This window comes from Hyperolius riggenbachi, chromosome 1 (assembly GCF_040937935.1).
Source record: "Hyperolius riggenbachi isolate aHypRig1 chromosome 1, aHypRig1.pri, whole genome shotgun sequence".
Lineage (NCBI taxonomy): Eukaryota > Metazoa > Chordata > Amphibia > Anura > Hyperoliidae > Hyperolius > Hyperolius riggenbachi.
The window spans coordinates 320,009,539-320,030,771 of NC_090646.1; the positions used below are offsets into that span (position 1 = coordinate 320,009,539).

At 45.7% G+C, this 21,233-nt stretch overlaps 1 protein-coding gene across 4 annotated transcripts in view; it reads right to left on the reverse strand.

Moving 5' to 3' along the window:
• The window catches only part of LOC137509573 (uncharacterized), a 348,789-nt gene that overhangs the window by 54,708 nt on the left and 272,848 nt on the right, over positions 1–21,233 (reverse strand). For 2 of the 4 annotated variants that reach the window (XM_068233842.1, XM_068233841.1), the window contains exon 2: positions 14,407–14,579. In XM_068233842.1, the coding sequence (XP_068089943.1) occupies positions 14,407–14,579 (173 nt within the window). Of the gene's footprint in view, positions 1–14,406; positions 14,580–21,233 lie in introns of those variants that run through there. The other 2 variants (XR_011020498.1, XR_011020495.1) reach the window with 1 other exon arrangement.

Genomic DNA, 21,233 nt, shown 5'->3' on the forward strand with positions numbered 1-21,233 from the left:
CTCCATTCAGATTGATCGCAGGTTCCGTGAAAGACGCCAAGAGAGATCTGGAACTTTTCGACCCGTCTGGTCGCCTTCTGTACCATCAACAGTCCCTGCTTCTGTGGAATCTACTTCATCCAGTGATCTTGATATGCCTGAGCCCATGCAACTGGGTCTAGCCCGACCAGCGATCTCCCAGGAGGAACGTCTACGCAGACGAACGGCCAACCTCTGTCTCTATTGTGGTGCCCCAGGACATTTCCGCCTGAACTGCCCAGTGAGACCTACGGGTAAGCTTGACTCTCCAGTCCTAGTGAGCCAGGTCCCTTTCCTGCCTGCCTCCTCTCACGTCCCTCTTACCCTCTCGTTGCAGGGACCCAGAGGAGAGATCGTAAAGATCAAAGCCATCCTTGATTCTGGTGCTTGTTCCTGCTTCCTTGACCTTCAGTTAGCCCAGCAACTCCAGCTTCCTATTCGCAACAAGTCTCGTCCGCTTTCCATTCAATTGGCGGATGGGTCAGCTATCCATTCCGGACCCATCATCTCAGAGACTTTTCCACTACTCGTAACCATCTTCAAGGAACATCAGGAGTATCTGAGCTTCGATCTACTCCCATCACCTCTGTTTCCAGTCATTTTGGGTATGCCGTGGCTGAGCACCCACAATCCTACGATTAATTGGAGTACGGGTGAAGTCAGCTTCCACTCAAGTTATTGTACCCGTTTCTGTTTTCCCCGAGCCGGGAGCCTTTTTTGTTTGGGATCCGAGAGAAACAATCTCATTCCTACTGCTTACCATGATTTCCTGGACGTCTTTGACAAGAAAGGAGCTGATGTCCTCCCTCCTCATCGTATCTACGACTGTCCTATCGACCTGCAACAAGGTGCAGCTATTCCCTTCGGAAGAGTTTATCCCCTCTCCGAACCAGAATCTAAGGTACTCAAGGACTATATTGAGGAGAACTTAAAGAAGGGGTTTATTCGGCCCTCCACCTCACCCGCCGGAGCGGGTATCTTCTTCGTGGAAAAGAAGGACGGCTCTCTCAGACCCTGCATTGACTATCGAGAGATGAATAATATCACCATCAAGAATCGGTATCCTTTGCCACTTATGCCAGACTTGTTTCAGAGGCTCCGTACTGCTAAAATCTTCTCAAAACTGGATCTTCGGGGGGCCTATAATCTGGTTAGAGTCCGTGCTGGAGATGAGTGGAAGACTGCTTTTCGTTCCCGATTCGGACATTTCGAATACCTGGTGATGCCTTTCGGGCTTTGTAATGCCCCTGCCACATTTCAGTATTTCGTTAACGATGTGTTCAGAGACTTTATCGACAATTTTATGGTAGTTTATCTTGATGATATACTCATCTTCTCTACTTCTCTTGAGGAACACAGAGTTCATGTCAGGAAGATTCTTGCACGCCTTCGTGTCCACGGACTTTACGCGAAACCAGAGAAGTGCGAGTTTGATAAAGAAAGTATTCAGTTCCTGGGTCTCAAGATTTCTTCCCAAGGCATAGAGATGGACGATCAAAAGGTTTCAGCTATCCTGGAATGGCCTGTACCTACTGACCGAAAGGGGGTACAAAGATTCATCGGCTTTGCTAATTTCTATAGAAGATTCATTCAGAACTTTTCTCGCATAGTAGCCCCAATTACGCAGCTGACTAGTACTCATGTTCCTTTTCATTGGTCCCCAGACGCCCAATCTGCATTTGAGCAACTAAAGGCCTGTTTCACGTCTGCACCTATTCTGAAACACGCTGATCCTGCTAAGTCCTTCGTACTGGAGGTTGACGCCTCTGAAATAACCATCGGAGCAATTCTGTCACAACGCTTTGGTCCCAAGTCCACCCTCCATCCAGTTGCCTTCTTCTCCAGGAAACTTTCAGTATCAGAGAGAAACTATGATGTAGCGGATCGGGAACTTTTGGCAATTAAAGCAGCTCTTGAAGAATGGAGATACTTACTTGAGGGTGCTGAACAACCTATCCTTATCTTCACTGACCACAAAAACCTCGAATATCTCCGGACTGCCAAACGACTGAGACCTCGACAGGCCCGATGGTCCCTCTTCTTCTCTCGGTTCAAGTTCCATGTGACCTTCCGTCCCGGGTCCAAGAACAGTAAACCCGATGCTCTCTCACGCATGTTTGAGGTGGAATCTGTTCCAGACCAAGTTCCCGAGACTATTCTTTCTCCACAGCATTTCCTGTTACTCCAATCATGTCTCCTTGATCTCATCAAGCAGTCTGTGGATCGCTCTCAGTTACCTCCAGGAATAGTTATCAAGGATGAACTTTTTTACCATCAGGATAAACTCTTTGTCCCCCCCGAAGCCCGTCTTCCGGTCCTGAAGGTCAGTCATGATGATAAGATGTCGGGTCATTTTGGGGTGAACAAGACTCTGGAACTCCTCCAAAGAGTCTTCTGGTGGCCAGAGATGGCGAAGGACTGTCTCCAATATATCCAGTCGTGTGAAGTTTGTGCTCGCGCTAAGAGCTCTCGTAGCAAGCCGTGGGGCCTGCTTAACCCTCTACCCGTTCCTACTCGTCCATGGGAGAACATCACTTTGGACTTCATTGTGGAACTTCCTCCTTCTGAAGGCCACACTACCATCCTAGTAGTGGTTGATCGTCTCACAAAGATGGCTCATTTCCTTCCACTGAAGAGTATTCCCACAGCTGCAGAGACTGCCAAGGTCTTCCTCAAGGAGATCGTGAGACTCCATGGCTTACCTTCTGATATCGTTTCTGATCGTGGAGTTCAATTCACATCCAGGTTTTGGCGAGAGCTGTGCAAGGAGTTGGGAATTCATGTTTCCTTGTCATCCGGTTACCACCCTCAATCCAACGGTCAAACTGAAAGGACCAATCAAACTCTGGAGCAATACCTTCGATGTTTCTCTTCAGCCTCACAGGACGACTGGATTTCTCTGTTAGCCACTGCAGAGTTCGCTTACAACAATACTGTTCACTCTGCCATCAATCAATCCCCGTTCTACGCCAACTATGGTTATCACCCAACTTTCCACCCCGATCTTAAACCCTGTTCTAACGTACCTTGCATACAGGAAAGAATTCTTCAATTGACAGAAAACTTCAAGAGATTACAGGAGACCTTGGAACAAGCTCAGATCACAAGCAAGAAATTTGCCGATTGTCATCGCAGGGGTGGTTCAGATCTGACTCCTGGACAACTAGTGTGGCTATCCACCGCAAACCTAAAACTCTGTTGCCCCTCTAAAAAACTCGGCCCTAAGTTCATTGGTCCTTTTCCAGTTGAGAAACAGATAAACCCGGTGGCCTACAAATTAACCCTTCCAGATTCCCTACGTGTGCATCCTGTCTTCCATCTGTCATGCCTAAAGAAGGTCGTGCCCACTGCCCAGTAAGTTTCCAGGCCGAGATACTGTTCCACCTTCTCCAATTTTAGTGGACGGGAACGAAGAGTATGAGGTGGAAAAGATTTTAGACAGTAGAAGACGGGGAACTTCTATTCAATACTTGATAAAATGGAAGGGCTTTGGGATGGAAGAGAACTCATGGGAACCGGCTAGAAACATTCATGCTGCAAGACTAATTAAGCTTTTCCATCGAAGATTCCCTGAAAAACCAGCTCCTGAGGGCACCCGGAGGGTGCCCGTAGGGGGGGGGGGGCAATGTTACACTCACCTGCCCGGCGGGCATCGGAGGTTGCGTGCGCACGTCGTTCCGCGCGCGCGCGCTAACACGCTGAGTCTTGTAGTTCCTCTGCATGGTTTACGGCGTACGGCATTACGCCGTACGCGCATGCGCACAAACAGGTGCGCGCGCGTGCGCAGTCCACGGCGCACGTAGCGCATTGCGCGCTGCGCATGCGCAAGCGTTAGTTCTGGCGCCAAGATCAATTGTCCACAGTATATAAGCAGCACTGCCCTCAATGGCAGTGCTGTTGGTTCTGACAGCTTGTGGTGATTGTGCTATTGCTCAGTATCCTGATTGATTCCTGATTTGACCCCGGCCTGTGACCTCGATTATTCTTCTGATCTCCGCCTGCCCTGACTTTGGCTTGTGACCTCGACTACTGAATGATCTCCGCCTGCCCCGACCTCGGCTTGTGACCCCGATATCTCCAGTCTGCCGCCTGTCCTGATCCTTGGCTTGTTACCAGACCCTGCTTAAAGACCTGTTCCTGCTTTCTCCTCACATTTGTGTCTGCTGTTCTCCCAACCACTGTGGGATTATTCTGAGTGCAACCTGGTGGGCACTAGGCAGCGAAGGATCCACTTCCCCCTCAAGGGGCTGTGGTCCTGCTTCCCCCTCAAGGGGTCGTGGGTGAAGACCCGTGGTCACTTAGATCCTGTGCTCAGATAGTCCGCTCCGCAGTGGGAGGGTCAACAGTACCCCAGCATCCTAACAGGTGGACTCTGAGGCCTTCCGTAAATTTGTGGCCATCGAAACACCGCAGTGGAAGATGCCAGGCCGCACTTATTTTTCGAGAAAGGCCATACCCCAACTGCACCGTGAAGTTGAGGCAAGTGGTGTCATCTCTTGCGAAGAGCGTTGGGTCAAGGGTAGACCTGACCACGGATGCCTGGTCTGCCAAGCACGGGCAGGGCCGCTACATTACATACACAGCCCATTGGGTCAACCTGGTGGTTAACGATGGCAAGCAGGGCGCAGCGGACCAAATTGTGACACCTCCACGGCTTGCAGGCAGGCCTCCTGCCACCTCCTCTCCTCCTGCTACATGCTCTTCGCTGTCCTCCTCCTCCTTGGCTGAGTGGCAGTTCTCCTCTCCAGCTACACAGCCCCAGCTCCGCAGGGCCTATGCTGCATGCCAGGTACGACGGTGTCACGCCATCTTAGACATGTCTTGTCTCAAAGTGGAGAGTCACACTGGAGCAGCTCTCCTGGCTGCTCTTAAGAAACAGGTGGATGAGTGGCTGACCCCGCACCACCTGGAGATAGGCAACGTGGTGTGCGACAACGGCAGCAATCTGCTTGCCGCTTTGCATATGGGGAAGCTGACACACATACCCTGCATGGCACATGTCATGAATCTAGTTGTTCAAAGATTTGTGGCAAAGTACCCTGGCTTAGCGGATGTCCTGAAGCAGGCCAGGAAGTTCTGTGGGCATTTGAGGCGGTCTTACACAGCCATGGCAAGCTTTGCGGAAATTCAGCGGAAAAACAACATGCCGGTGAGACGCCTCATTTGCGATAGCCCGACTCGCTGGAATTCGACCCTGCTCATGTTCTCCCGCCTGCTAGAACAGAAGAAAGCCGTCACCCAGTACCTCTACAACTACAGTAGAATGAAACAGTCTGGGAAGATGGGGATGCTCTGGCCCGACAACTAGACACTGATGAAAAATGCATGCAGGCTCATGCGGCTGTTTGAGGAGGTGACCAACCTGGTGAGCCGCAGTGAGGGCACCATCAGCGACTTAATTCCCTACGCTTACTTCTTGGAGCGTGCTGTGCGTAGAGTGGCGGATGAAGCTGCGAATGAGCGTGACCAGGAACTGTTACGGCAGGAACAGGCATGGGACCAATTTTCATCAGACCCAGCTGTTTCCTCAACACCTGCGGCAGCACAGAGGGGGGAGGAGGAGGAAGAAGAGAAGTCGTGTGCAGAAGATGAGTCAGACTCAGAGGATGATGAGCAAGGTGTTTCTTTGGGGGAGGAGGAGGAGGAGGGGACGGCGGCAGGAGAACACCCACAGCAGGCGTCGCAGGGGGCTTGTGCCGCTCAACCTTCCCGTGGTATTGTTCGCGGCTGGGGGGAGGAGGTTGACTTATGTGACGTCACTGAGGAAGAGCAAGAGGAGATGGAGGGTACTGGATCCGACTTTGTGCAGATGTCGTCTTTTATGCTGTCCTGCCTGTTGAGGGACCCCCGTATAAAAAACCTCAAGGGGAATGAGCTGTACTGGGTGGCCACACTACTAGACCCTCGGTACAGGCACAAAGTGGCGGACCTGTTACCAACTCACCTGAAGGTGGAAAGGATGCAGCACATGCAGAACCAGCTGTCAACTATGCTTTACAATGCCTTTAAGGGTGATGTGACAGCACAACGCCAGCAAGGAACCACTGCCACTAATCCTCCTCCCGTGTCCACGCAGTCAAAGACAGGCTGCTCCAGCGATCTCATGGTGATGTCGGACATGCGGACGTTCTTTAGTCCAACGCCTCGCCGTAGCCCATCCGGATCCACCCTCCACCAACGCCTGGAACGGCAGGTAGCCGACTACCTGGCCTTAAGTGTGGATGTAGACACTGCTGTGAACAGCGATGAGGAACCCTTGAACTACTGGGTGCGCAGGCTTGACCTGTGGCCAGAGCTGTCCCAATTTGCCATCCAACTTCTCTCCTGCCCTGCCGCAAGCGTCCTGTCAGAAAGGACCTTCAGCGCAGCTGGAGGCATTGTCACTGAGAAGAGAAGTCGCCTAAGTCACAAAAGTGTTAAGTACCTCACCTTTATCAAAATGAATGAGGCATGGATCCCGGAGGTCTGCTGCTCGCCCCAAGACTAAGTCAGTCCCCGCACACACAGCATCTCTGCCTGCACGCCGTGTGACTGGCTGCCTGGCCTGCCCCAAGAAGACTAAGTCGCTCCCAGTCCCTCCACACAGCATGTCTGCCTGCAGGCCACTTGACTACCTTCTCCGCCACCACCAACAGGGTCCGGGACTCCAGGCGGATTGCTGAATTTTTTAGGCCGCTGCTAGCAGCGACCGCTGTAATAATTTTTCTGGTGCGTGTACATGACTGCCTAATTTTTCTGGCTGCACTGCGGGCAGCTGCAACAACAAAAGAAAAGGCATGTACATGCGCCCATTCCCCTTCGTGATCATTACCTTGCCGTGGTGAAGGGGCTTGCGTATCACAATGAAGCAATGACCGGCGCCTAGATGAGTGTCTCGGGGGGCACACAATAGATAATAAGGTCGTTGCTTCATTGTGGTCAGACCAAATTTGATCAGCTGGACAGTCACTGTTCTGTCATTCAGCTACATCAGCCAGGCGACCATATGGGCTGTAAAGCCACCAAAACCTGCACTCTCGCCATGGTGCGCACCAGTCCAGCACGGCCATCACTACACAAACAGCTGTTTGCGGTGCGTTACACGGTGAGTTTGGTGTGTCAGTGTGAAGCAGTACCTTAATTACACTACCTGATTGATGTATACACATGCAAGATGTTTTAAAGCACTTTAGGCCTGTCATTTAGCATTCAATGTGATTTCTGCCCTTAAAACGCTGCTTTGCGTCAAATCCAGATTTTTCCCGGGGACTTTTGGCGTGTATCCCACTCCGCCATGCCCCCCTCCAGGTGTTAGACCCCTTGAAACATCTTTTCCATCACTTTTGTGGCCAGCATAATTTTTTTTTTTTTTAAGTTCGCATCCCCATTGAAGTCTATTGCGGTTCGCGAACTTTAACGCGAACCGAATGTTCCGCGAAAGTTCGCAAACCCGGTTCGCGAACCTAAAATCGGAGGTTCGGTCCAACTCTAATGATCTGTACAACTAATTGATTGAATAGGGAGGACCAAAAAAATTTGAAATGACCACTAAGTAGCTCAATGGAATTAGTCTATGTAGTGTCAGTGATTTAATATATAAATCATTGATTACACATGTGAGCTGCTTAGATTATGAATTGTTGTGTCCAGTTTGACATTACTCTTCTAAAAACTAGTACCAATAATAATTGTAATTTTTTTTATATTCAATAGTTTTTATTGGTTTTTAACATAAACAAGAACAAGATTAACAGCCAAAATAATGCATCATATAATATATCGCTGTATCCAACAGGAAAATAGTGCAACAACAATGCATATTATATTGGTATTAGCTTAGCAAAACGAACCCTAGAGGCTTGAAAACCTGTGGGAGGTGATTATCAGGAACCAGGGAATTGGTGACCATGAAGTGACATCCCCATGGTGGAGTAATTCAATATTAAGAAGCCAATGTATTGAAGAGCTTAACAACACAGCTAGGGAAGGTAGCAACTGCCCATTCACAAAACCAAATATGGTTGGGCAGGGCCACTGTCCCTTAAGTGCAACTAGGGGCTTATGAGGTCCTGTTTCCAGTGAGACAGGATCTTTATCTCAATCAAAAAATTTAACTGTTACGAAACAATCAAAAGGGGGATGTGGTATCTCAGGGGTACAGTGACATTTCTGGCCTGTGTAGTACAATACTTTGTCAGATTTACAAATAGGTAAGAATGAGTAAGGAGAAGAAAAGAGAGCAAGGAAGAAGTAATTAGAAGTAAAAAGGAGAAAACCATGAAAGTGGGGGACCTGCCCATTCCTCCATAAAAGAGAAAGTTGTGCATTAAGCATATTAGCCCAGGTTAGTAGCGACTAAGATGAGAATTCATCTCGGACCCTAATACATAATTTGAGAGCGGAGTCCATATTTTATCAAATTTTGTCATGTTGTCCATTAATCTAGCCTTAAGTTTTTCAAAGAATAGAATGTGGCAAAGTCGTTGTTTAACCCGGTCAAAAGACAGGGTTGTGGAGTTCCAGGAAGCGGCTATTGTTAATTTTGTAGCTGTAAAAATGAAGTTAATCAGAGCGTTTTGAGTGGAGGTAAGGTTCGGATATGGAAGGCCTAAGAGTGTATGAACAGGGTTCTTGGGGATGGGGGCATTGAGTAATGATGAAGCCCAGGTACAGACCCTTAACCATAACCTATGTACTTTCTTGCATTTCCACCAAATGTGGGTGTTATAAACTGTTCTTATCACCTTGCTTCGACACCATCGTCTCACAGACTGTGAGATCACTTGACTCTCCACACAGCAAACAGGATATAGACTTGCTCAGGCTTCTTTCAATGTTTCCGTTATTTATTCAAGTCACAGGAATACAGATAGATACATTCATCATATCCTAGCCATGCCAATCTTCATGTTGCGTTATAAGCTCATGATTAGACTCCCTCTTGAAGTCAATCAGGTACCTTCTTCCTAACTACGTTACACTAAACTACATATGTACAGCATACATTATATCAGATTACAGAAAGGACGAACATGCTTAGGTCCCAGTCGGCCTTGCGAGCTAGTGCAGAAGGAAGAAGCAGAAGTGATTTCTCCATTGCTCGCTCCAGATTTAATACCGACTAGGAAAGAGTTAAATATGACATCATCTTCGCCACCCCCTATATCAGTCTATTGGTGGACCCACTCGTGGTGTCATCATACCCGCCTACTCGATTAATAATCAATGAGGCACTTGACCCAGATGCAGAACCGTGGATGTTTAGTAAACATAGCCAATGTTTTCTGTTCCTGTTGAGGTCAGAGTGGCCGATGGCCTTCTGTTAGGAACATGTTCTCAGTATCTGCGTGTATCCTCTGCTACACGCAGACCCTGAGATGCCTCTGCCTGCATCACCAAACCTCTATCTATTTTAAAGGTATACACTGCGGACAAGCCTTTTACATAAAACTCAGGCCAAGTAACTGAGGCCTACTTAAATTATAACAGTGGGTATGTGAGTTTGTTTTAATCCTTGATAGCCTTTTGAGGAACTAAGTACCACCTAAATAGTAGTTTGTAGTTGACTTCAATCAGATCAGCATTCACTGAAAAATGAGAAATATTATTCCAAATATCTAGTAGGTCATCTATTTCAATTAACACAGAGAACATTCGCGACAGGTCTCTCTATATCATGGAAATTGTGCCTGGGGAGAATGGGTCCGTTGCGCAAATAGCCTCATATAATGTTTTAGATGAGAGAGAGGAGGCATCAGGTAGATTTGTTCTTACAAAATGTGCAATTTGCAGGTACCTAAAATATTCGTTAGGGGGTAAATTGTGTTTATCCTTCAGATAGGTCAAAGATTTGACCCCTTGGTCAGTTGTGAGGTCACAAATTCTTGTTAACTTAGCTCGGGACCACCAGTGGTAACTGGCAGGTGATGACAGGCCAGCTGGGAAAGAGGGGTTGCCCAAGAAGGATGTTAAGGGGCGATGTGGTGACATTAGTTTCCCTGAATACTTGAAACTGTCCCATATTGCAAGTGAGTTTTTAATTATGGGGTTAGAAAGTTTATTACGAGTAGAGGGGGTGATCCAGAGAAGGTTTTGTAATTTAATAGGAAGAACAAGTTGTTCCTCTATATCAACCCAGGAGGACTTCCCTTCACTTGCATGCCAACTGGTAAGAGAAGCCAGTTGGGCAGCTTTATACTATAGTTTTAGGTCAGGGACACCTATGCCCCCATTAGACCGTGGTAGTAGCAAATATCTTTTTTTAAAGTGAGGTTTTTTAGTGCCCCATATGAAATTGTTGACCTTGTTTTGGAGGATTTCAATGAATGATAAGGGAACGGAGACAGGGAGTAGCTGAAAAGCATAAAGAAGTCATTTTAATGGCCGCGATTCTACCCATCCATGAGATGGAATAACTTTTCCAGCACTCCAGCATCTAGCAGAGCCCCTGGGATAGAGGAGGATAGTTCTACCGAAATAACATGTCATAGGAACTGGTATAGTATATACCCAGATATCAGAGTTTATAATTCTCAACCTGAAATTGAAAAGCATCTTGGAGAGCTTGCATTAGCAAGGGGGGTAGGGATATATTCAATGCCTTTGATTTTGCAGAATTAATATGGAGTCCTGAAAACTTTCCAAATTGTGTTAAAATGTTGGTCAGTGAAAGGAGGGATTTAGTAGGGCGAGTGATGCACATTACCAGGTCGTCTGCAAATGATGTGATTGTGTGCTTTCTATCTTTACTCCTCAGCGCTGTTTGTAGTTGTCACTCTCACCGCTGAAGCCTGCAGTCACCCAGTGCTTATTGGTATAGTGACCACCACCAAAGGGATAAATCCACAAGCCAGGCTTAGTATATTTAAAAGCAGGGAGTTGACAACTTTATTTGTAAATCACAGTCATTAAAAACAATCCACTTACATTGTGGGTCCATGCTTTATAGGCTTGGGTCCATCCTTTATAGGCTTGTTGATGCAGTGGACCCTCACTGCATCAACAAGCCTATAAAGTATCTGCACTGACTCAAAGTCCAAGTGCACCTTATAACATACGATTAGTTCCAGTAGCGATAGCCCGTCTCTACTTCCCTACCAGGTTTCGGCGTTATGCCGTCATCAGGGGATATGGAGAGCGGGCATAGATCGGGCTAATATATAATAACACATATTTACCTTAGGTCTGAGCAACTCCGTTCATTCTGCCATCCCCACGCTCCAACACGCATGGGGAGTCAATACTATGCGCTGATTGGAGGGCAGTGTCACGTGACCGCGCTGATAGGTCAAATTGCCAGTGACTACCTGATTGGTTCAGGTCATGTCACATGGTAGTCTAATCCACATTGCGTGATAGGCTAACTTCAAGTGGCAATGCGACTGGAGCCAGCGGAGTCATGTGATGCGACGTCATCGCTCATGTATGTAAACCAAAGGCTCTTCAACAAATCTGTTTACTGGGCTGCGACTAAAAAATATTATGCTGAGCAGGGTAGGTTTTAATATACAGTGGGTTGCAAAAGTATTCGGCCCCATTGAAGTTTTCCACATTTTGTCACATTACTGCCACAAACATGCATCAATTTTATTGGAATTCCACGTGAAAGACCAATACAAAGTGGTGTACATGTGAGAAGTGGATCGAAAATCATACATCATTCCAAACATTTTTTACAAATAAATAACTGCAAAGTGGGGTGTGCGTAATTATTCGGCCCCCTGAGTCAATACTTTGTAAAACCACCTTTTGCTGCAATTACAGCTGCCAGTCCTTTAGGATATGTCTCTACCAGCTTTGCACATCTAGAGACTGAAATCCTTGCCCATTCTTCTTTGCAAAACAGCTCCAGCTCAGTCAGATTAGATGGACAGCGTTTGTGAACAGCTGTTTTCAGATCTTGTCACAGATTCTCGATTGGATTTAGATCTGGACTTTGATTGGGCCATTCTAACATATAGATATGTTTTGTTTTAAACCATTCCATTGTTGCCCTGGCTTTATGTTTAGGGTCATTGTCCTGCTGGAAGGTGAACCTCCTCCCCAGTCTTTTGCAGTCTCCAAGTGGTTTTCTTCCAAGTTTGCCCTGTATATGGCTCCATCCATCTTCCCATCAACTCTGACCAGCTTCCCTGTCCCTGCTGAAGAGAAGCACCCCCCGAGCATGATGCCGCCACCACCATATTTGACAATGGGGATGGTGTGTTCAGAGTGATGTGCAGTGTTAGTTTTCTGCCACACATAGCGTTTTGCATTTTGGCCAAAAAGTTCCATTTTGGTCTCATCTGACCAGAGCACCTTCTTCCACATGGTTGCTGTGTCCCCCACATGGCTTGTGGCAAACTGCTTTCTGTTAACAATGCCTTTCTTCTTGCCACTCTTCCATAAAGGCCAACTTTGTACAGTGCATGACTAATAGTTATCCTTTGGACAGAGTCTCCCACCTGAGCTGTAGATCTCTGCAGCTCGTCCAGAGTCACCATGGGCCTATTGACTGCATTTCTGATCAGCGCTCTCCTTGTTTGGCCTGTGAGTTTATGTGGATGGCCTTGTCTTGGTAGATTTACAGTTGTGCCATACTCCTTCCATTTATGAATGATCGCTTGAACAGTGCTCCGTAGGATGTTCAAGGCTTTGGAAATCTTTGTGTAGCCTAAGCCTGCTTTAAATTTCTCAATAACTTGATCCCTGACCTGTCTTGTGTGTTCTTTGGACTTCACGGTGTTGTTGCTCCCAATATTCTCTTAGACAACCTCTGAGGCCGTCACAGAGCAGCTGTATTTGTACTGACATTAGATTACACACGGGTGCACTCTATTTAGTCATTAGCACTCATCAGGCAATGTCTATAGGCAACTGACTGCACTCAGATCAAAGGGGGCCGAATAATTATGCACACACCACTTGGCAGTAATGTGAAAAAATGTGGAAAACTTTTTGCAACCCACTGTATTGCTTAGTGCATATTTTATGAAGTATTTTAAGTTCTATAGATTTTGTAAAAGTAGATGCATTGCATATTCAGCGCTTACAGCGCAGGCTACAACACTGAGGATTACTATCCACGCTTGATCGCATGAATAAATAAAGTTTTATTGAAATGAATCATGGGGGAGGCTTTCCACCAATTGGAGCTCACAGATACAATCTAAAGCCATGCTAAGCCGCCGTAGCTCTGAGCCCCTGATGAGTCACATGTAGATGATGAAATCGATAGGGTGGAGCTACTGACGGCGTGTGCTGCGATGTGGATTGAGAGAGGGGAGAGCGGTGAGTGCCTGCAGAGACTTTAGGAAACCAAACGGTCAGCCCGAGAGCCCGAGCGGGGGAGAGCCCGCTGGACAAAACTCTATGTGATCTTTATCTCAAACGAAATGTGAGTGCAAACTATGAATAAATTGTTTTTATGCTGTAACAATATTGCGCAATGAGAGGTGTTTATCTCTTTGATGAGTGGTTGCTTCTAACAGCAACCCACACTTGTGAGTATAATATACTCTTGTTTTTTCGGCCAATTATCCTTCGATAATACACCAAAATGGCTCCCGGCGTCCCTGTGTGTTTTTTTCTCCATTTACTACAGTTTCTATGACAAGTCATGGAGAAGCATGTGATCAGTTTGGTCAGGTGATAGATATGTAAGTCTCTGATTTGCTATTCATGATCATGTGCTAAAGCAGGATGTAATCACAGCAAATCAGAGCTTTGCAAATCTATCAGCTGATCAAACAAATCACATGCTTCTCCATGAGTTCTCCTAGACATGACCATCATCTGACACCTCCAGAGGGTAGAAAACCTGCTTAGTCTCTATGGAGTGTAATACCAATATGTGAGGATTTTGCATCCCGACTCTTAGATATGGGAAGATATCAAAAATTTATGAAATGTCAGAAACCTTTATTTACTAAGTCAGTGGAGATTATGCCTAGGTCTTTCTCCTATTTATTTCTTATTTCTTGCAAGGGATACCCTTCTTTATGTAAATGTGCTTATATGCAGGAGTTGGATCCCCTCCTAAACTTAGTTACTCAAAATATATAAATGCTCTATTTAATTCTTGTTTTCTCCCCTTTTTTTGAACTTGTAGAAACTCCTACAGTCCATGTTAGGATTTGCATTTAGTTTTTAGAGAATTAAGGGAAACCCAGTTTATATAATGTGGTAGAAGTAGGGCTTTAAGGGTAAGGGCCAGTCTCCAAGTGGTGTAACATTGGTGAGTTTGGGTTTGGGCTGTCTAGTAGGTGGACCAGTGTGCTATAGGGCTTTTATACCTGCATTTAGCATATATACTTAATGTCTAAGAGATATTATAATAATTTTTGTACATACACTACTGCAACATGTCTCATGCTTCACACTGTTTTACAGATATGATATATACCAGAAACCATCAATGTAAATATTTACCTCCGTATACGTCTTCTAGTTCTACGACGCTGATACTCTCCACGAGAGAATGCTTCCACATTGGCAGGATGGACAGTCCAGTAATATCCTTTTCCATTATCACTGCGTCCCACCTTAATAAAGCATTCATTGAGAGAGAGGTTATGGCGCACACTGTTTCTCCAGCTCTTGTTCTGTGGGATAATTAGAAACTAGAATAGTAATATAGTATTCAAAAAGGCAAAAAGTATGTTTGATTTATTTAAACATAGATTTATTAAAAATGTATAGCAATAAATGATTGTTCAATACACAGTTCAAAAACCACATACAAAAAAAACAACAGTACTTACTTATTATACCATCTCCCGAATTTGAATGCCCCCTGTTTAAAAGATATTTAGTCCCCTATGGAAATCTACATATCATTGGAAAGTTGAGAGTCTTGGATTTCATTTCCACTATAGTTTGCTCAGACATCTTTTTGTTCTAAGTCTATGTCCACTTGGATATTGGACATTGCACACCAGGACCCTCACCCGCTCATTTCGCCCACTGGGCTTTGGGATAGAAACTCGGGTGGCCAGGTTAGTGCTGCTATCATAGTTACATAGTTATTTGGGTTGAAAAAACATACGCCCATCGAGTTCAACCAGAAAACAAAGTACAACACCAGCCTTCTCCCTCACATATCCCTGTTGATCCAGAGGAAGGCGAAAACCCCTTAAAAGACATGGTCCAATTAGCCCCAAAAGGGAAAAAATTCCTTCCTGACTGATAGCAATCAGATATAATCCCTGGATCAACACCACTGGGCATTATCTAGTAATTATAGCCATGGATGTCTTTCATCGCAAGGAAAGCATCTAAGCCTTTAAATGCAGATATAGAATTTGCCATAAATACTTCCTGTGGCAATGCATTCCACATCTTAATCACTAAAGAACCCTTTCCTAAATAAATGGCTAAAACATTTTTCCTCCATGCGCAGATCATGTCCTCTAGTCTTTTGTGATGGCCTAGGGACAAAAAGCTCAACCTCCAAGCTTTTATATTGCCCTCTGATGTATTTATACATGTTAATTAGATCCCCTCTACGGCGTCTTTTCTCTAGACTAAATAAACCCAGTTTATCTAACCTTTCTTGGTAAGTGAGACCTTCCATCTCTCATATCAATTTAGTTGCTCATCCCTTCACCTGCTCTAAAACTGCAATATCTTTCCTGTAATGTGGTGCCCAGAACTGAATTCCATATTCCAGATGTGGACTTACCAGAGAGTTAAACAGGGGCAATATTATGCTAGCATCTCAAGTTTTTATTTCCCTTTTAATGCAACCCAAATTTTTATTAGCTTTAGCTGCAGTGGCTTAGCATTGAATACAATTATTTAACTTGTTGTCGATGAGTACTCCTAAGTCCTTCTTCAAGTTTGATGTCCCCATCTGTTTCCCTTTTATTTTGTACGGTGCTAGACCATTGGTATGACCAAAAAGCATGACTTTGCATTTTTCAACATTGAATTTTATCTGCCATTTATGTGCTCATATAGCCATCCTATCCAGATCCTGTTGCAATATGTCACTATCTTCCTGAGAGTTGATGATTCTGCACTGTTATAATTTAAGTAGGCCTCGGTTATTTAAACTGAGTTAGTGAAAAAGGCTTGGTGTGCAGAATTGCCCTTTAAGGGGATTTTCTCTTAGAGAGAAAAGAGACAGTTCAGCAGAACTGGTACTGAATATTCCCAAGGCTGGCAGTTACCAGGAACCTGGTCCTTGGACAAGGCCACCGGTCTAACTGCCCCCAACAGTTAAGGCACGGGAACAGTAAACAAAGCCAATATTTACCAAACATGGCATTCTTGGTATGTAGGGTAAGAAGCATTCAGAATATTAATTAAGTAGGAGTGTGTCATTACTCCACGAGGGGTCCTAGCCAATGACAGGCGACGAGGTATGGACCGTCACTGGTTCGGATGAGGTCACATTTAACTCTGTAGTGACAAGTATTTAAGGCTGGATATAGGCTGCAGAGCCTTACTTACTTTCTGCCTCCTGCCTCAACCTTTATTGCAAATTCTTTTTATGTCGTGTCATATTGCATGTTGTATATAGGTAGTATAGATGTAACGTAGTATAGACATAAGAGGAACCTGGCTGCCAGGACTGGAGCCAAGAGCTGTAACGCAAAGACTTACTACGGAATAATCTGCTTGGCTAAAGATGTAATGAACTGTATCTGTATATTTGTTTACTGAATAAACTCCTCAACTCTAAAGACGCTTAAGGAGGTCTATCTCCTATACTGTTTACTGTGATGAGAGTCGTGTTTGCAGCTCTTACTAATAAGTTGCTGGTGCCGGAATAAAGGTGTAGTTTCTTACATGCACAATTTTGTATCAGCTGCAAAAATAGCAACATTGCTTTCTACTGCATCTACTAGATCATTAAGAAATACATTGAAGAGCACTGGACCCAGTACTGACGCCTGTTGAACCCCTTTGGACCCCACTGCTAACAGTCACCCGTTTTGAATAAGATCCATTGACCACAACTCTTTGTTTTCTGTCCATTAGCCAGTTCCCTATCCATGCACACAGACTCTTCCCCAGTCCTTGCATCCTCAACTTTTGCACCAGACTTTTGTGGGGAACAGTGTCAAATGCCTTTGCAAAGTCCAAGTATATCACATCTACAGCATTCCCAATATCCACATTAGCGTTCACTACCTCATAAAAGCTGAGTATGTTAGTCAAACAGGACCTGTCTTTAGTAAACCCATGCTGATGCTGAGAAATAAGATGATTTTCTACTATGAAGTCTTGCATTGTATCTCTTAGTAACCCCTCAAATAGTTTGCACACAACTGATTTTAAGCTTACAGGTCTATAATTTCATGGATCTGATTTTTTGCCCTTCTTAATAATAGGAAAACGTGGGCTGTACGCCAATCTACTGGAACTCTGCCAGTTGAAAGAAAGTCACAAAAGATAAGCTAAAGGGGTTTATCGATAACTGAACTTAATTCTCTTGGGACCCGCCAGACACAGTGGAAACTCCCCATTCAACACCCCCTAACTCAGAACCAGTGCATCACACCGATGTGGGGCATAGGGCAAATGATCTGCTAGCGATAATAGGAACGTGTATAGCAAACTTAAAGCAGACCTAAACTTTTCTATATGAAAGAAGGAAAACACAGAGATACCCACCCTGTGTGTATTTAGCGATAACAGCCTGTCGTAAAGGGACCCTGAGCAGTAGAAAAAACAGAAATCGGAACTGGGGCTTCCTCCAGCACACAATAGCCTGCAAAGTCCCCCGTCATCCCCTGCCTCTTCTCCAGGTCCTGCATGTGGCTCCGGTATTTAGTTGCCCGTGCATGGTCCCGGAGCGCACCCTACGCGTCACCACTCCAGCCACCGTAAGAGTCCTGCACATGTGAGGTTCAGTCTTTAGAGAACTGCAAATGCGTAGGACTGTTATGGGGCAGGCGTGATAGCATGATATTGCGCGCATGGGCGACTTCAGCCGAAGTCACCGAATTACCAGAGCCGCAAACAGGACCAGGAGAAGAGGCAGGAGGATGCTGTGAGGACCTTGTGGGATATGGTGGGCTGGAGGAAGCCCCAGGTAAGCCCTGTTAGAATGTAAGTATACTTGAATTCCAGCCTCAGGTACTGAAGTCTAGTAAAAGACTTGATACAGGTTCTCTTTAAGCAGAGTTTCTCGGAGAAGAAATGATACGGCTTGTTACCAGGAACATGTGCCTCTAGAAGGCCACATAATGAGTGATCAGGTCGAACTGCACCTGCAGTTAGACCACGGGAACAATAAACAAAGCCGATATTTACAAAACATTGCATTCTTTGTAACTAGGGTATAGAACAAGGGAATATTAATTAATAAGGTGGGTCTCATGCCCAGGCCAGCCAATTGTAGGCTTAGGAGTATGGCTCAGGTGATGTCAGAATTTAACTCTTTGATGTTCATATAAATTAGGGAGACCGGAGAGAAAAGGGTACTATACTTTCCAGCTATCCGGCTCTCTCTACGCTTCCTAGTTAGAATACTAGCTTCTTGTATGTATGCTGTAAATATATGTGATGTACATAGGACATTTATACTCTGAAGAAATCATACTCTGAAGAAATCAAACTGTAACACAAGATGCTTAATAAACTCCTTTGAAAGGTGAAGAAGGCTATCTCCGCTCTATCTCCTGTATGCTGCCGCTGTGAGTTGCAGCTCTGATGAGTTGCTGGTGCCGGGGCAAAAGGTGTGTGGTGCTGTTGCCAATAGCAACCAACATATAAATTCTTACAGTTGGTGCCGTGAAACCCTAGGCCGATCCCAGATCATTGATTGGTGATCCAGGTGTGCACAAGAGTCAGTCTGGTTATGACTTCTTGAGGCAGCGACTTACATCTCTGTGAAGCAAGCACAAGAGAACAGGAGGTGTCCCAGACTTTGGGGGTGGGGGGGGGGATCTCTGGCAGTCGTGATGCTCTAATGGGAAGAGTCTTCTGTGTCCAGGGCAAACTCTCACCCCCGCCCTCAGTGAGGGAGGGGGAGGAAGGAAGGGAGCGTATGAAATCAAGCTAGGCTTGTGGGAATGGTAACACCCATCGGTATTTGCTGATTTCTATGTTCTATGCTGGGCTAATGCAGAAGCACCCTGACGAGCAGGTGAAGGCCGGGGTATGACTCCACGGAGTGTGGCCACAAGTTGGGTTAGAGAACATCAGACAAGGGAAGAACAGTAGCTGTCAGATGGCTACTGGAGAGATAGGGAGCAGCTCCCTGAGTATGCATTCATATAACTAAGAGCATATCAGGGGGGTGCCTGTAGTGATTTGATTCACATGTACAATGAGTTCCCCGATAGAGGTCAGGGGGATAAGAGGGTACAGAGCAATGGAAAAAAAGAAAATAATACAGAAAAGGAGTTGACCAATCGAGCTGTCCGTCGGAACGTTTGCAGAGCGGTAAGCATTTTCGTTTTTTGTCCAGGACATAGCCAGAGTTTGATAATGCAGAGAGAGAAAAGCAATTCCAGGAGCAGCAGCTCATCCAATATAAAAAAAAACTTTTAATCATCTTCATTTAAAAAATGACAGTGGCATAGCAATGGCATAAAAGGTTTTGCATGTGAAAAGAAAACCAGTGGTACTTATCCAATCACTGCAGCAGCATAGAGGTGCGGAGGTGTAGTCGACGGCCGTTTCGCCCCCAAATTAGGGCTTTCTCGAGACCGAACACCCCATACTGTGGCAAGCAGGGTCTTATACCAAGGGTCCCACCCCCTCACTGAGATCGCACCTGAGTGGCCAATCCCACCAATGTTCTTACTGACCAATCATGTGGGTAATAGATACAAAGTGGAACAGCACTCACCTGCCGTGCGGGAGGCGGCCAATCAACTGGGTTGAACCGTACACCCACGGGCGGTGAGCGGCACACCAAGTCGCACAGCCTGTGACGCCGCGTCAAGTCACGTGGTAAATGACGCGTCTGTCACGGCCAAATTGCCGCTTCATACTGCGTTTCCTGTTCCGTATGCATGGAGCGCATTTGCGCTCCATGCCCCACCGTATGACGTCTGTCGATACGTACAAATTGTCGCATGCTCATGCGTGATACATGTGGGTGGCTACTAGCACCATCTAGTGGTGATTTAGCAAACCAGTGCAGGGGGATTTAAGCTGGATACACCACATATAGACCCCGCTTGACACAAAAAGGACATACAAACACAAGTATCAAACAGTAACATCTGTTAAAAATCAACTGGCAATCATCCTGAGAGAATTAATGAGGAATCATACAGGTTATTTAAATATCATTCTATTGGGTGTCTCAATTTGCGACGTACCCGGGACAAACTTCCGGGAAAAAGCGTCTCTTTTTATCATAGAATCACCCCTTACACTCCTAATATTAGAATAATCTCCACATAAAAAACAGTTATACATTGAACATCAAGCGGATGATAGCTGGCAGACTCAAATGTGGTCAAACAACAGGGCCAAGAAACTTGAACCCTGTCCTGGCCAATATCATTGTCCTGCATATATATACATAAAAAGTATCAAACAAGAGGAGGAGAGTGTAACGAATATACAAGCTGACAGCAATGCACACAACTCATCATTTTTCTCATTACTGGCAACCTCAAGAAGGGACCCACAGTGGGGTACAAACCCCCAGGGGTACCCAGTTATCATAGTACCGCCAAAAAAAGCAACAAACAAACTTGCGCTCCTCCCTGGAAACTGCAGACACATATACTCAAGTGGTAATCTTCTTAGCTTTTGGAGGCCAATACACTGTGCTGCTCCAAACGATAGGGCAAGAAGGATATCTAGAAGAACAAATTGGAGCGCACTATAGTGCATTACCTATGTGGCTTTTGGCACGCCAACTGATCTCCAGCCACGTCTACTCCCACAGTGAGACGGCTTTCCCCATCCACCGGCACCCGCGCTGCTGGCCACAGCGCGCTTCTGCCGCCCTGTCTGAGAGTAAAGCAGTTGGCTCCACCGCTGAGAAGCGCTTTTATTGTTCAGCTCTTGTGAGTATAACTTTTAAAATTTGAATAAAAGCCACATAGGTAATGCACTATAGTGCGCTCCAATTTGTTCTTCTAGATATCATAGTACCGCCTACTACAAAAAAATGGCCATGTCTAACTTATCATTAAAGCCCATAGGGCCTTCTGTTTGTAACCTCATTATCCACTTGCTCTCAATTTGTAAAAGTAATCGGTCCTGATCTACACCTCCCCTAGAGTTCACAATTACTTTATCTACTCCAAAGAACCTGAGACAGTCTGCATCAGCATTAT